This window comes from Chelonia mydas, chromosome 13 (assembly GCF_015237465.2).
Source record: "Chelonia mydas isolate rCheMyd1 chromosome 13, rCheMyd1.pri.v2, whole genome shotgun sequence".
In the NCBI taxonomy this organism is placed as follows: Eukaryota; Metazoa; Chordata; order Testudines; family Cheloniidae; genus Chelonia; species Chelonia mydas.
This window is the reverse complement of record NC_051253.2, coordinates 14,096,445-14,112,831: the sequence shown is the minus strand read 5'-3', so window position 1 is coordinate 14,112,831 and position 16,387 is coordinate 14,096,445. Positions and strand designations below refer to the sequence as shown.

General features: G+C 40.9%; 1 protein-coding gene across 9 annotated transcripts in view; it reads right to left on the bottom strand.

Moving 5' to 3' along the window:
• The window catches only part of BCAS1 (brain enriched myelin associated protein 1), an 85,148-nt gene that overhangs the window by 16,183 nt on the left and 52,578 nt on the right, over positions 1-16,387 (bottom strand). For 5 of the 9 annotated variants that reach the window (XM_043527014.1, XM_043527017.1, XM_043527012.1 and 2 more), the window contains one exon: positions 8,187-8,354. The exons of the other annotated variants lie outside the window; for them this stretch is intronic. In XM_043527014.1, coding sequence (XP_043382949.1) covers positions 8,187-8,354 — 168 coding nt within the window. The remainder of the gene's footprint in view (positions 1-8,186; positions 8,355-16,387) is intronic. 9 annotated transcript variants of the gene reach the window in all.

Here is a 16,387-nt window from a genome sequence, read left to right as displayed (position 1 = left end):
CTCAATCCCAGCTTTTCCACTGACCTCAGGTTTATAGCTCCACTCACTGTGGTCAGAGAAAGGAGAGAAATTTTATACTGTTCGAAAGTTTCCTCATAATATCTGCAGATATTCATGGCATATGATACATACTTGTTTTGATCAATTAAGCCTGAGGGGCAGGAGAGGACTTGGCATCCATGCTTGATCACAGATGTGGCCTATAGTTCAAGCAAAATAATACTGACATTCCTTTATGTTTAATATTGTTATAAGGGGTTGGAGTGAGTCAGTACTTGGTGGTGCATCCAGCCAGCCCTTCCCTCATGATTCCAGTAGGTGTTGTAATATTTACTCTGCATAACAAGGTTTTAGGATTGTCTCTCTGTGAGTCACTCTGAAGCTTAAAATGTATGAGTCAGTGTGGAATGATGGAAGCAGCTACAAGTGTGGCTGAGAAGCTCTTTTTGTTCAGAATATCACCAGATTGAATCATAACCAGGTATCATGGTCTGTTACTATCCAATGTTTAGGTCTCAGATATTTATATTTCACGAATTACACCTGTGTGGTATACAGGTATGGTGTAGAGCTACGCCATGCTAAGAGTCCAAGGCCATTATGATATCAGAGGTAACTCAACCAAACACCATCCTTTCTCTATAGCTAATTTGCATGCAACAATTTCATTGAGTGTATGAGGGACACTCTACAGCTGGGGTCCCGATTGCCACTCACACAAACCAACATAAATCTGCCAGCACAACCCCTCTGGGTCACACACCATCACAACCAACCACACAGCAACACAATAACCCCAAACACATATAGTCCCTCATGGCAGCACACACCTCTCATCCACCACCCACACAAATCCACACACCTCCCAGCACAATACAACACAATCAGCACACACAACCGCAAACATCACTCTGAAGGCTAGAATGTCTGTTGAGTCAGTGTGAAGCAACAGGCATGGCTGAGAGCTCTTTTTGTTCAGAATATCATTAGGTTCAATCATCACTGCAGTCTTCTACTGTCCAGTTTTTAAGTTGCCAGTGTTTTCAGATTTTTTATTACATATGACATTATGAATTACTCCAAGCGACAGTATTTCATTAAAAAACCAAACACATATTTCTAGCCCTTACAATTCTAAATGTCAAGAAAGTTAGCCATACTGATGCTCATAGTTTTAGCAGAAAAGCCCAACTACTATGGACTTGTAAGTGAGGGTTATGCTCTTGGCACAGTTTGAGCAGAGTAGCACCACATCCCCCCGCCCCCCACTCTACCCCCGACTGTTATTAGTACTCTCCTCACTCACAGTGAATTAAGGGAGAATGACTTCCTTGGGACTGGAATCATATGATTGCAGGGGAACCTGTTTCAGTCAAAAGCAGAACAGCAGGTGGCCCAGAGCTGTTCTGCCTATACTCTCTTGTATAAAAGAATATTCAAGAACTCAGGAATAGAAGAAAGACAAGACTTCATCCAGAGCAGGAACCTGACAGGAAGAGTCTAGTCCATGAGAAACAGGAACAGTCCACCCAGGGAGTCCAAAAAGTTTTGTTTTACTCAGGCCTTGGTTAGCCTTGATCAACCTCTGCCATAAATATTGGACAAACCTCTCCCCTCCTTGCTCAACGGAGGAGCCGTAAGAATATTTCCACTGCCGAATATCCTGTGGACCATAGATGACAAAACATGTGGTCCATGGCATTTCTCAATAGGCACACAGGCAATAATAACTTGTTCCATTTCCTCTGTGGAAATCTAATCTATGAGTTATGAAAAAATAGGGACCTCCTTCCTTCACTGGTAATCAAAGATAAACTATATAAATCTTCATCAAACAACCTGAGGCTCTAACTTGTTTTTTGTGTTCCGTTAAGGAGAGAGCTCTTCTGCTCAACCAAAATGGTAGAAGCATCACTAAAACTGCTGTAGGCTCATAACATCTCCAAACCAGATTTTTGCCTCCAATGAAAAAAGGACAAATTCTACCATTCTGGCATATAACTGGTTCACTTTGAATAATCTTTGGATGGCCATTGGTTTTTGACCTCAAGCTGCCAAATTGCTCCAGGCTCAGGACCCCCATTTATGAAAAGTCCACCAGGGAGGTTATTGTTATGGGAAGTGACTGCTACCTTCACTCTGATGGGGAGGCCCACACTGCCCAAAAGTGGATTGCAGAAACTGGAAAGGGGTCTTGCCCACGAAGGCATGGCACGTCCTGATTCCTTGCAGTAGCTTCTCCCAACAGGTTTCGTATAATCCTGGAAGTCTGTGGTGACAATACTGACTGCCCGCTCCATTGCTAAGAATCCTTCTCTGAGTGGAGGGGGATTAGCTGGCACTTGGTTGAGTCCAGGATCTTTGATTTTTCTTTTAAAAGTAATAATTCTCCACAACTGCTCCCTTTTAATGGAGGAAGAGGAACTGGTAAACTGCTTCTCCATCTGGAACATACTTTACCGACAGAGGAAAGTGTTAGAATCTCTGTAAAGATTCCAATTATGGAATAACCCATCATAGGCTAGTGCTTGGTTGGCTTGTATCCATCTAGGCTCATATAGAGCCCCTGTCACCATAATATCTGAACGCCTTACAAACAATCCTTTCAGCACCCACCAGTTGTGGATAATATCTCCCTATTTCACAGATAGGGAATCATGGCACAGAGAGATTGTGACTTCTCTAAAGTCACAGAGGAAATCTGTGGCAGAGCCAGAAATGAACCTAGATATCCTGAATCCAAGTCTAGAGCCTTAAATAAAAGACCATCCTTCTCTAAAGCTTCAAGATTGATATCTCTTTTTGGTTTTTGTGTGTAATATAATTGTGGATGTTCTCATTATCCATATAAAATATGCTCTGATTTTGAATCATGCTGAACGCTTGGCCCTGATGATATCCTGTAGCAGAGAGTTCTACTGGTAAATTATTCATTCATTTATATATCTATATCTAGAGAGAGAGAAAGAGAGAGAGATTTCCTTTTGAATAATTCTTAATATTGCTGCTTTTCATTTTTATTGAATTCTCCCTTGTTCACCTACCTCAGGAAATAGAGGTGAAGGATCCCATTACTTTTCTGACTCATCAGGTTAACCTGAAGGTGTCAAATGAAATACAGCATAGACAAAATCTCTTATATTTGTAGCAATTGGGAAAATGAGAGCCTTTTGGATCCCCTTCCACAAGCAAAGCGGAAAAAGTAGAAACCCAGATAATCAATTTAAAATTAAGACAGTTCCTACTTCAACAATGTCAATAGCTGTAATGACATGTCCATTACCTAAAGGAATATAACAACAACAACTAAGCTAGAGATAAATCATTACCCAACCAAGAAGCTTGTGGCCATGCAAATACGAGGTCCAGCAACATTCCATTCCAGATACAAACTCCCCTTGTAATAATCATTTAAGTATCAGAGGCCTTGAATAAATATTTGTTAAGATACTATCTTTTAAGGATTTATTGCCCGTTCCACCCTTGACAAGGGAACACCTAAGGAAGTGTCAGATGAGTTGGTGGCCTGTATCAAGTGTGTGGTACATCTTGTACAGCCGAGGGTATTTCTTTTAGTCATTTTTCACAACTCCAGTAGCCTCCTTGCCACAGTGTCCCATGTTATGACTCTTTAGGTGTAGTATCAGAAAGCACATTTTGGCACTGGTTGGGTTTTCTCCTGTTTTGTAGGCGAGAGTTTTATGAAACAGATCTAAACCCGTAAGTCATTGCTTTAGCTTTAGGTCGCTGGTGTTAAAGATTAAACTCGTCACCCACATGTAGGAGGCATATAGGCTGCGGTGAAAAGTTGAAAGGTACAATCCAAGCACAGTGGGCCTGATTGTTCAGTCCGACACCCCATAGTGTCCCTCCTAGGGAGACGTACAGATGACATCAAATAGCCTTTGAGTGGAAATTACAGCGACTAGGTCCCCACAGTACCCAGCTGTTCTGTGCAAAGAGATTCCCCACTATACACATCTCTGCACAGTACCAAGCACAGGCACTTCTCCCTCCAGGTGACCCCCTGGAGTGGAAGATCATGCCAGGGGAACAGGATGAGGTGGGGAGATATGAAGCTATAATTACCCAGCTCTAGACAACAGCTGGGGAATCCTAAACACTTCCTGCACATTTCAGCATGTGGTTATTTGTCGAAAAATGTTAGGAAAGGTTGTTATTCATCATTTGTTACCCTTCTACTTTTAAAAACTTTCATCCAGGTAGGGAGCAGAAATAACACCATGCAACTTAGGTGACCAATCACACATCAAATAATATACCTACTCAATGTCTAGTATTCTAGGCAACCAGATGGATAGTATCCAATAAAGTGAAAATCATTCAGTGAAATTATTTGGCACATACTTCAAGAACAACAAAGGAAATCAGGGTCTGTTTGGGAATGATTGGATAAACCAAAATGGGCTAAATCAACAATAAACAGTTCAAAATGCTGTAGGTTCAGTTATGCAATTAGTACAATTCTGTTTTCAGCATGGAGGGGATATTTGTCATAGTCTTAGTTCCTTGTTTTTATTCCTTAACAATGAGGATAATATATCAGCGTCTTCCTCTTTTAAAGAAGCAGAAAACAGAGAAGCTGAGCCAAGACCAACTCCTTGCTCTGATTAGAGCAGTGTTACATTTAGTGCTTTTTAACAGAGTCTTGTTTGTTTTGTCATGGCGACGTAAGATAGGCATGGAAAAGAGCTTTATATTTAATCAGTGCTACTTTTTAAATTTTTCAGGGTGGGGGTGGGGGTGTCATGGTCATCTCAGAATTGAAGCCTGATGTACATAGCTGCTGATTCATATGGCCTGCTTTTGCAACAAGTTAGGCATGCATTTGTTTACAAGCTTACATGATCAATTGGGTGACAAATTTTTATGTGTAATTACCAAATGTCCATATGCAAACAAAGATTTGGGGCTGGAACTGGGATTTAAAAAAAAAAAAAAGCCCCAGTGAGTTAAGTGCCCAGTTCCCTTTGAAATTAAATGGTTGTTGGGTGCCTGACTCCTTTAGATACTTTAGAATATCGGAAACTAGATCCTAATTGTATTACTAATCTGCATGGTGTGCTGGATGCCTTCCATTTAGTCTACATGGGGAAGCAATTAAATCCCTCTTTGTTCAGTGAATGATAGTGGAAACAGGGAGTTTGATTGGATTGCAGTACTGAATGTGTCTGTGTGTCAGAAAAGAAGCAGAAAGCTAGCACAAAAGCCAGGAGACAGCCAGAAAAGTACTTTTAGGATGGCCTTCCTTCGGAAGAAGCAGAAAGAGAAAGCGAAAGAGCGCTTTGGGGCAGAGTGCTCACTGGAAAAAGGCTTGGAAGTGCAAGCCTGCTGTGTTCAGGGAAACAGGACTTTGTACATAAACAAGACTGCACTCAAGAAATACCTGACTCCATCATCAGTTTCTCCTCCTAATGGAAACAACCCGCAAAGCCCCAAGCATCGATTAACCACTCAGACCTGAGGGACAACAGTATGACAACTTGTTCTCTTTACAGTCCTTCATCTCCACTCCTCTCCATTGGTTTGTCTCAGCCACGTGTTTCATCATGTCACAGCCAAAATGGTGAGTTCTTTGGGGCTAGGACTGTTTTTTTTTAATTGCATGTCTGCACAGCTCCTAGCACAATTGAGCTCTGATCCTGTATTGGTACTTGTAGCTGCTACAATAAACAATTCTCCCCAATCTTCAGATCTACCATTCTGGAAGCTGGGGATCTCAGAAGTATAAGGATGCACAAACCATCCTCTTTCTTCTAGGAATACCCACTGCACAGAGGTCTAGGATTAGGAGATTGTGCAGAGTTGCTCTGTCAGCACTATGGCCCCTGGATATCCCTTATAAATCTTCAGGGAATTGGTTAAATCAGCTTTCTACCTGCTTTCAGCAACTGGAGCAGACCCGAGAATCCACATGTGTGCTGAAAAACATATGTGAATTCACTTGTGGCAATGGTATTTTCAAATTAGAGTGCAGTGGTCCAGCCAAATGCATACCTAACTTGTTAAAAGAATGTAGGGTGATCCAGATAATGGCTCTGTCATAAATATAAAGGGAAGGGTAAACACCTTTAAATCCCTCCTGGCCAGAGGAAAAACCCTTTCACCTGTAAAGGATTAAGAAGCTAAGATAACCTCGCTGGCACCTGACCAAAATGACCAATGAGGAGACGAGATACTTTCAAAGCTCGGGGGGGGGAAAGTGGGGGGGGGGAAGGGTCCTCTCTGTCTGTTTTTTTCGCCAGGACCAGAGCAGGAATGCAGGTCAGAACTCCTGTAAAGAGTCAGTAAGCAATCTAGTTAGATATGCATTAGATTCTGTTTTGTTTAAATGGCTGATAAAATAAGTTGTGTTGAATGGAATGTATATTCCTGTTTTTGTGTCTTTTTGTAACTTAAGGTTTTGCCTAGAGGGATTCTCTATGTTTTGAATCTGATTACCCTGTAAGGTATTTACCATCCTGATTTTACAGAGGTGATTCTTTTACTTTTTCTTTAATTAAAATTCTTCTTTTAAGAACCTGATTGCTTTTTCATTGTTCTTAAGATCCAAGGGTTTGGATCTGTGTTCACCTATGCAAATTGGTGAGGATGTTTATCAAGCCTTCCCCAGGAAAGGGGGTGTAGTGCTTGGGGGGATATTTTTCGGGGGAGACGTTTCCAAGTGGGCACTTCCCTTGTTCTTTGTGTAACACTTTGGTGGTGGCAGCTTTTAACCTAAGCTGGTAAGAATAAGCTTAGAGGGGTCTTTCATGCAGGTCCCCACATCTTACCCTACAGTTCAGAGTGGGGAAGGAACCTTGACAGGCTCCGATTTCAAAAACTCTGCATCCACCTAATTTCTGCATACAGTTTCCACAATTGTGCATACACATATTTGAAAATATGCCATGACATGCTGGGCCATTATATGGTGTCAGATAAAAGCTAAGTTCTATACAGCTATGACTCCATATCAGGTAACTACCTAACCAATAAAACAGCATCTGAACCACCTAGCCAAAACAAATAAAATGCTTTTAAAAGTCCCAGACCTGATAGTGTTTTAATCAGAGCAGCAGGTTAGTTCTATACCAGGACTGTTTTCTTTTCTGCTTCTTTAGGGTCATTTGAAGAAGTGACCTCAACTGCAGTGAATGAGGGTACAATTGCCGGTTAGATTACTACACTGTCATTTGCATGTGCGTTCACCATGATAGTGGTTCGTGTCCATGGAAATAACAAGATACATGCCACTTATTACCTTGATCAGTTCCTTGTATGTTGTTTCCATTTCCACCCCACCCCAGCAGTTGAGGGTTATATTTTGATTTTGTCTTTTTAGATTGTAAGATTGGTGAAGTAAGGGGCTGTATCTAGGTAGCTAGCCCCACTTGGGCTGACAATGGGGTTTGAACCTGAGACCTTCAGCATGCTAAGCATAACCCTCTGTCTCTGACCTAAAGAACAGCTGCCTGATTCAAAGCCCACCAAAATTAATTAAAAGACTCCCATTGACTTCAATGGGCTTTGGATCAGGCTCTATCTCTGCTACTTAGGAGCTGTTAGCTCTAGCAGACCCATAAACGCTTGTGGAGCAGCCACTAGAGGGAGCTATGTAACACAAAATAAACAGGTTTCAGAGTAATAGCCGTGTTAGTCTGTATTCGCAAAAAGAAAAGGAGGACTTGTGGCACCTTAGAGACTAACCAATTTATTTGAGCATGAACTTTCGTGAGCTACAGCTCACTTCATCGGATGCATACTGTGGAAAGTATGCATCCGATGAAGTGAGCTGTAGGTCACGAAAGCTCATGCTCAAATAAACTGGTTAGTCTCTAAGGTGCCACAAGTCCTCCTTTTCTTTTTACAAAATAAACAGTGGGTGACACTTTTACAGCACCTAGCATATTTTGGGCTCTACAGAAATATAAATAATGATATTTTATGTGTAGTAATAGTAATTTCACATGCAAAGTAGCCACACAAATGTTTCCATACTATTACAAGAGCATTTACGTGCCTCTGGTCAGTTATAAAGATTGTCTCCATTATTTACATATGTAGCTTTCATTGCTGTATGCAAGCAGAATTGTAAACTCATTATGAGAATTGCTTAAAAAGTTACCACCCACAAGTTTTGAACAAAGCTCCCTCAGATCCTCTTGTTCAAAGATTCTGCTTACCAGTTTAAAAAACTTCCTCAGGTTTGTTTTGGGGTTTTTATTTTCTTCTCTTCTAGGTTTTACTTCTGCAGTTTCTGGGCTTTTAGTCTCATCTTTGTCAGGAGCCACTGCTTCTAAGGATGCCTCCACTTTCTCATTGATTACAACCTCTGTGTCTTCTGGTGCAGTCTAGGGTTATTTTTGACACATATTAAGAAGGCAGAAAATCATTCATCTGTCATACTCTTTAAATCAGTACTTTTTTGTAATGCTGTTATAATGTAACAATGATGTCTTGAGTTAGAAATGCAGGAATTCTATACAGAAAGAATGAACATCAGGTACAATTATTCTATGAATTGCATTACATCCTTTAGGGCCCCCAGTCGGGAAAGCACTGAAGCATGTGCTTAAGTCCATCCCTATTTAAGAAAATGCTTAAATCAGTGCGATTTAAGTGCAAGCTTTGTTAGACACGTGTTTGAGAACTTTCCTGAAAAAAAGTGCTTTCTTGAATTGGGGCCTTAGTTCCCAAGTACAATATTCACCTTTACTCAAAATTTAAAACAAAAATGTAATCAACATAGAATGTGAACACTTACAGTGGTATAAATCAGGAGTAATTTCATTAAAGTCAGTTATACTTCTCTAAAATGGGCATGAGTGAGAGGAGGATCAGGCCCAGAGGTTTGTAAACAGAAATGGGAATAAGATTAAATAACTTGTGAAAACAATAGTGGGTCTAATTCTTCACTGGCTTTCACCGGGATTAGTCACTCATACCAGTGCAAAGGAAATCTGGGGTGGATGAAAGACATCAGACTCAGAATTCTCAACTCAGTCATATCAGTAGTGCTCTCCCATCCTCCTTCCCCCCTCCCCCCACTTTGCACAGGTGTAAATAACTACATGAGCTGCAAGGTAATGGAGAATCAGATCCATTATCTTACCAAGATCCTGATCCTATGGGGTCTAGAACACCTCCTGAGTGTGCTCAACTTCCACTGGAATTCATGAAAGTTAATACGTGCTCAGCAATTTGCAAGAGGTGCTCTGCATTTAGCAGGATTGGGGTCCAAATGAGCTCTAAAGTGTTAATGAAAAATTGTGTCTATTCACTTGAATGCCTCATTCCACAGTCTACTTAGGGCCACACCTCTGAGAGCTTATCGTGTTCAAGCAAACTTCACAATACAGAGAACACAACCAGGAGGAACACAGGTGCCTCATTGATGTATGGATGCTTCAGATCCCACCTGGGTATGGGCTAAACGTGCATTTCCTTGGCTGACTGCTCTCTCTTTTATAACTGCGCAGGTACATAGGTGCTGGAACTAGGTGTGCTCCTGCACTCCCTGGCTTGAAGTGGTTTCCATCATATACGGGGTTTACAATTTGATCAGTGGCTCTCAGCACCCCCACTATACAAATTGTTATAACGCTCCAGCCCAGGTAGACCCCCCCCCCCAAAAGGACTTTCTCCTGTGCACTAAAGAAATGTTAATTAATTCGGAACTCACAGTCACCATATAGAGAAGCATCTTCCTTTCTGTCTTAGAAACCAAGCTATTCGCATGGAAATAACCTGAATAATTTGATCTGAACACAGCCTTTGCAGCATTTTACAGCCAATTGCAGAATGATGCATAACATCATAAATGCATCTTACTTTGCATTCAGCCCCTTAAACACTGAACTAAAATGAAAGTAGTTACACTAGACGTTGACATTTAGACATGACCTGCTGTTTACATTGCCAACAAAGTGAATATAATTTAAAATATTGTACAAAGCAACTGCTGCAAATGTGTCACATCGATTTATAGACATTCATGCAATATTTATGTACATTGTATAGAGTTACTTTTAATGTACGAGCCTATATGGTGACCTCCTCTTGGTTTACACACTGGGGATTGAATGGGGGACCTAAGAAGCATGAGCTGCTACAGTTTGAACTAAAGAACCACGGCTCTATTGCTATAGGCTGTAACAACTGCTATCCTCCATGTCCTGGGCACAGAGGGGAACTGTAACATGCACACGCGGGTGCCCATGGTATAAAGCACATCATCTGAATTTTTGAAAATGGGGTTGGCGAAGTGCATGAATAATCTTCAGTAAATAATCCTGATTGTCTGGATATAATGCAACCTTTTGTGGGTGAAATGCATGGAGATGGGTTACAGGGGAAGATATCTATTTCACCACCCCCATCCCACCTCAAAGGCTCTACAGCACAACCCCCCCTTCCCCATGACTGTTCCTTCAGCTGATGAATGACAAGTGGCTGTAGGCTCTCTGCACCATGCATGTGAAGGGCCCACAGGAGCTCTATAATTGTTCATCCCTACTGCCAACACTGCCCTTTCTTACTATTTTGTTTTGATCATTTGGACCCATTAAGGGTTCAACTGCAGCTTTGCTACAAGCCCCGAGGGCATAGTCACACTGCCTCAGGACCAGGCATAGTCAATCTGGTTACTGGTTCTCCCCAAGCTCCAGGAGAAAGGTAATTTGAGCCAGCCCTGTACCTGCAGATAACTTCCCCTGCCGCTCCAGCTCCACTGCTCCAGAGAGCACACTTGAGGGACAGAACCAAGGCTCTTCTAATCCTGCTCTTGCCCACCCATTCCCCGCCAACCTGTGTGGAAGTGGGAGTAGCGACCCAGTGCAAGTTGTCTCTCCCCACCCCATGCTGCCATTGGTAATGTGTGTATTGACCTCCTTACTCCCCTGCTCAGGTACATAGCCATGGTCACAACTGTGCCCTACGTATCTACAGGCAAAATTTTGCCATCCTGATTCACACTGCATAGCACCTTCCCACACAAGTAATCCCATTAATTGCAATAATACCCCTAACAGCACCCTCCAATGTAAGTATGACAAGATTGGACCGTATATTAGTTCAGAGAAATTAGCCTCAGATTTCCTAGCATGCATTGAAACAGATTGTAATATATTGCTAAACACGGGTTTGTCTGATCTATTTTTTTCCTGGGCATTTTTTTCCTTTTTCAATGGGATGAACGGTATTTTGATAGGAATCAAGATTAGATGTTCACAATCGTAACTTTTTCCAGCATTACATTTAATTGCAATGTTCCTCTTCTAGAAATTCCTGTGCGCATCTAAAATGTGTTTAAAAATTACTCTATGAACAGAATTTAAATGTATGAAAGTTAATTAAACAGTTAATTGATAGTAATAATTTTAATCTGTATTTCTATTTGATCTGCATTATGAATACACACAATCAATTCACCATTTCTTTGCTAGAAGGAAACGGATCATTGCATGAGCTGGAAGAGTGGCTCAGTAAGGCAATGACTTAGCTTCAAGGAGCTCATCTTTCAAAGATTAGCATTTGGAATCCTATTACAGCTACTGCTGTTACAGCTGCAGCCCGAATGAGTTTTCTCTCAAGCGCTTTCTGTGCAGGGGGTTTAGTTTCTCTAGCGATAACAATTGCATCCTGGGAGGAAATGCCAAATACTGGAGGGAAGGAAGGAAGAAAGAAGTGCTGCTGTCTGTTAGAAAATATTAAGAGATAATCAGCCATTCAGAGGGATTAATTTGTTGAATATTCCATGCCTTACAACATTATACTTACAATAGTGAGGTACTTTTATTCATTGGTCACTGGACTGTACAATTTAAGAGTAGGTAATTTAGAGTCAGAAAAATTTAGGAAAGTTAAATAAAACTTCCAATTTAAAAATAATATCAAACCTACTTTATAAACACAATTACAGAGCCAGATTTTTTTTAAAATAGGCATGTACAAAATGCACATCTAATTTGCAGTGATGACAACTGCATATGAAATCTCTCATTTTACCTGCGCAATGTTGCTAATACACATTTTAATTAGGCATCCCACAGTGTTCCTGAAGAAATTATAAGGTGCCTTGTCTGGAGTTCTTAGCCTGCTATTAAGAATGATATTTTTATAATAATTTGGTTATAATTATTATGAGGAAGGAATCCTGTACAATTGCATATGTGTGTGCACATACCCTAGAACCCCCTTTTATAATTTTCAAAGTTTTTAAAGTATTTCCATTAACTTGACCTGGAGGTGGAACTTTGTATACAGTTATCACATCAGGGTTTCTTTATACTTACAAATATACATCAAATCTAATTGTTTTTAAACGCTAGATATGTGCTGGCTTTGGAACTCAGGTCAGATCTGTGAATTATTTTTCAAATGTAGATGTTATTATATAATTACCCCTTACTACCGCATTCACACTTTGCATTACATACATGTTGATCCACTATTCTCAGTCAGAACTTTGTGTGCACTTTATAGGTTGTACATTTGTGTGCCTACTTTGCACAACCCAGTACTGCAACTGTCAGAGCTTCTGTGCTAATTGATCATCATAGGTGAAATTCTTACCCTCTTGAAATCAATGAGAGTGTTCTCATTGCCTTCAACCGGGTCAGGATTTCACCCCATGCTTCTAATCAGTCACTGATAGATGAAATCCCTACAGCCATTTTGAGTGCTGTTACTAGATGTGTGTGTACATACTGGATGCACAATTGCATGTGCTTTTGTCATATTATACCTATTTTCTAAAACCCCTCAGCCTGAGTCACAGGGTTTGTGTATGCTACCGAGATCCATACCGGAATAGCTATGCCAGCATAGCTCTGTATTGTAGATGCAGAAGAGGTTTTTCTGTTGGTGTAGGAACATCACCTCCCTGAATGATGATAGCTACATTGACAGAAGCTCTCTTCCATCAACATAACAGTGTCTATGCTGTGGGTTATGGCTACACAGCCTCATCGGTCAGGGGTATTTTTTTTTTTTCACATCTTGACTGACATAGCTATGCTGATATAACTTTCAAGTGTAGATCAAACTACACTCCCTCTCTCTATTTCCTATAGTATTGTATACTGTAGATATGCTGCTATAGCTTCTGAATTACAGGCCTGGCCTGTTGTTTCAGCATGATGAATGAGACAGGAAAATGACTACCCTCATCCTGTTAAGACCTATTTTGTGTGTTATACTTACAAAAATGCATTTGAGAGTTACTTACTTTCCTTCAGCCCTGTAAGGTTCAGACCTTTCATATTATGCTTTACATGCTATAATGATGATTTAACTTTCAGATCTTATTTTAAAATACTTCACTCTAGAAAATGAAACTCCTTCTGACTGTGCTTTGTAAATAAAAGCTGAAAGAGAACACTGGAGCTGCTGTACAAACTGCAAAATCCACTCCATTGCTGCCATGACATCATAAAGGAAATGTCACTCCTATAACTACAAAGATAGTTTCCAAACTGCTGCTGTGATTCTGTTAACTTCCAGTTTTATTTCCACATCTTGGTTGACATACCGATGCTTGGCTGTATTTAGTTTTTCCGTGCAGGATGTTTCAATGGAATGCAAAAGCTTTTAAACTTACACACAAAGCAATAAAGGGTCAAATTCTTACTTTCATTGCAAAGTATGAACAATTGGGCTCTGTAGTAGGGACTCCATGCATAGGTTGGAGGAGGGCACTGGACATAGAAAACCGAAATCTTTTATACAAGACTTCTCTTCTCGAAACCCTGCTAACTCATAAGGGGTTAATACCCAATAACATATTCAATATTTAAACAGTTATATTCTTCATACCATTAAACCTCAAGAGGAAGTATGGGCCACTGGTTACTTGCCTGGGATTCTGGAGATTCATAGACACTAAGGTCATAAGGGACCATTATGATCATCTAGTCTGACCTCCTGCACAACGCAGACCACAGAATTTCACCCACCCACTCCTGCGAAAAACCTCTCACCTATGTCTGAGCTATTGAAGTCCTCCAATCGTGGTTTAAAGACTTCAAGGAGCAGAGAATCCTCCAGCAAGTGAACCGTGCCCCATGCTACAGAGGAAGGTGAAAAACCTCCAGGGCCTCTTCCAATCTGCCCTGGAGGAAAATTCCTTCCCGACCCCAAATATGGTGATCAGCTAACCCCTGAGCATATGGGCAAGATTCACCAGCCAGATACTACAGAAAATTCTTTCCTGGGTAACTCAGATCCTTCCCTACTCTGCCACAGACCTCCTGTATGACCTTGGGCAAGTCACTTAGGCCCAGGAGGGATTCAGAGCTCAGACAGTAATTTACACAAACCTCTCACCATTTTACCTAAGTTTTCTATTGAAAAAGGAACAGGGAACAATAGGAGGTTGGACTGCAATGGGAGTTAGGCACCTACATATCTTTTGAGGGTTTGAGTCTTAGGGCTTGTTGAAATGATGCATTAGTCCAGGGGTTCTTTCTGAGGCCCCCCCCAACATGCTATAAAAACTCCATGGCCCACCTGTGCCACAATGTTTTTCTGCATGTAAAAGGCAGAGCCAGCATTAGGGGGTAGCAAGCAGGCATTTGCCTGGGGCCCCACGCCACAAGGGGCCCTGTGAAGCTAAGCTGCTCAGGCTTTGGCTTCAGCCCTGGGTGGCGGGGCTTGGAACTCCAGGCTTCAACCCCATGTGGTCAGACTTCGGCTTGCTGTGGCCCAGGGCAGAAAGTTTAATACCGTCCCTGCTTGGCAGATCCCCTGAAACCTGCTTGGGGGCTCCCCAGTGGGCCCCAGACCCCTGGTTGAGAACCACTGCATTAGTCCACACCAGCCAAACTGTAAATTCTAGTGCACACCAGTGTGTGGTGCACTAACTGTCTGTGTGAACCCTACTGGCTCACACTTAAAGTTCCCCAGTGCATGTTGCTGTACTGGGACTACATCAAAGCTCACCAGGGAACTTTAAGTGTGAGCCAGCAGGGTTCACGCAGACAGTTAGTACACGACACACTGGTGTACAACGGAATTTACACCTCCAGTAGTGCAGACTAACACATCATGTAGACAAGCCTCATGTCTCTGTTTCCCATCTATAATATGGGAATATTAGTACTTCCCTACTTCCCTGGGGAATTGAGAGTCATTCAGACACAATAATAATGGGGGCCATGTAGGTACCTAAGATTAAGACAGAAAGGACATTGGCCTATGACCCCTGACTTTGGATATCCCAAATGGTTTCTTTTTATAGTTTCTCGGCAGGTTGTAGAAAAAGGCTCTGAAATGTTGACTTGGATTGTAAGTAGGATTTAGAGTCCATTCACAGGGTGGTATTTCATCCCACATTAACTTTTATAATACAGTGCCGAGAAAGGTCAAAGTAGATTTCTTTTAGTAATGGATTAACCTGTTGGGATTATTGTTCAATTTGGAGCTGCAAAGCAGCAATCCCACAAAACACAGTAAGAACATCCCCAGAAATCAGGAGTTATAAATGATTTGATTTTTCTTTTGTGAGAACTGCCAATGCTATTAATATAGTATATACTATACACATATTAATATAGTATATAGTAGATACTAAATGAGAGTATTGGGAAGTCATGCTACATTGTATTCTACTTACTTTACTTATGCTAAAGTATACATCCCACAATACCTTTTAACAGTACAATTCAGCATTTGGCATAGGCAGACAGGAAACCTGTCAAAGTCAAGATACATAAATGTTCTGCCCTGGTACAGGCTTGGGGTGTGCCTCAACGCCCATTGGCACCAGAGATGTACTGTCCAAAACAAAAGACAATGAAAGGACAGAATTGGTTATGGATGGTCAACAAACTTTGAATGATTTTACATTAACTTACATTCTCCTCTAGGGTATGGGCCTGTCTTCCTCTGTACTCAACAAAGCAATAATAAAAATTAAAAATGACACTATGTTCTATGATTAGTTTTAAAAGGCGGACTCTACAATTTGTATAATAATAAATTATAGGGAGAACAATTTTATCAACTTTATTTGTCTTGAATACACGGTGATATTCCTATAGCCATAAATTACATTGACTGAGCTTTCTGGATTTATAAGTCGAAATTCTGCTGTCAGTTACACTGGGGTAAATTGGAATTAATTTCACAAAATTCAAGAGTCACTCCTGATTTACACCAATGTGACTGAGCTTAAATTCCTTACAAAGAGAGAAAACAGACTTTGCAGAGAGCAAGCCCAAACCTTAGAATAGTATTTCAAGGCAAATACCTTGTTTGAAGGAATAAAATGAAATCCAACCACTAGCCTCACTATTACAGAGATACCATTGTATTTTTATTATTTAAAATAATAATTTTCTCAGCCTCTTATAACAGTATTTTACAGCTTTTTTGCTTCTTTGTT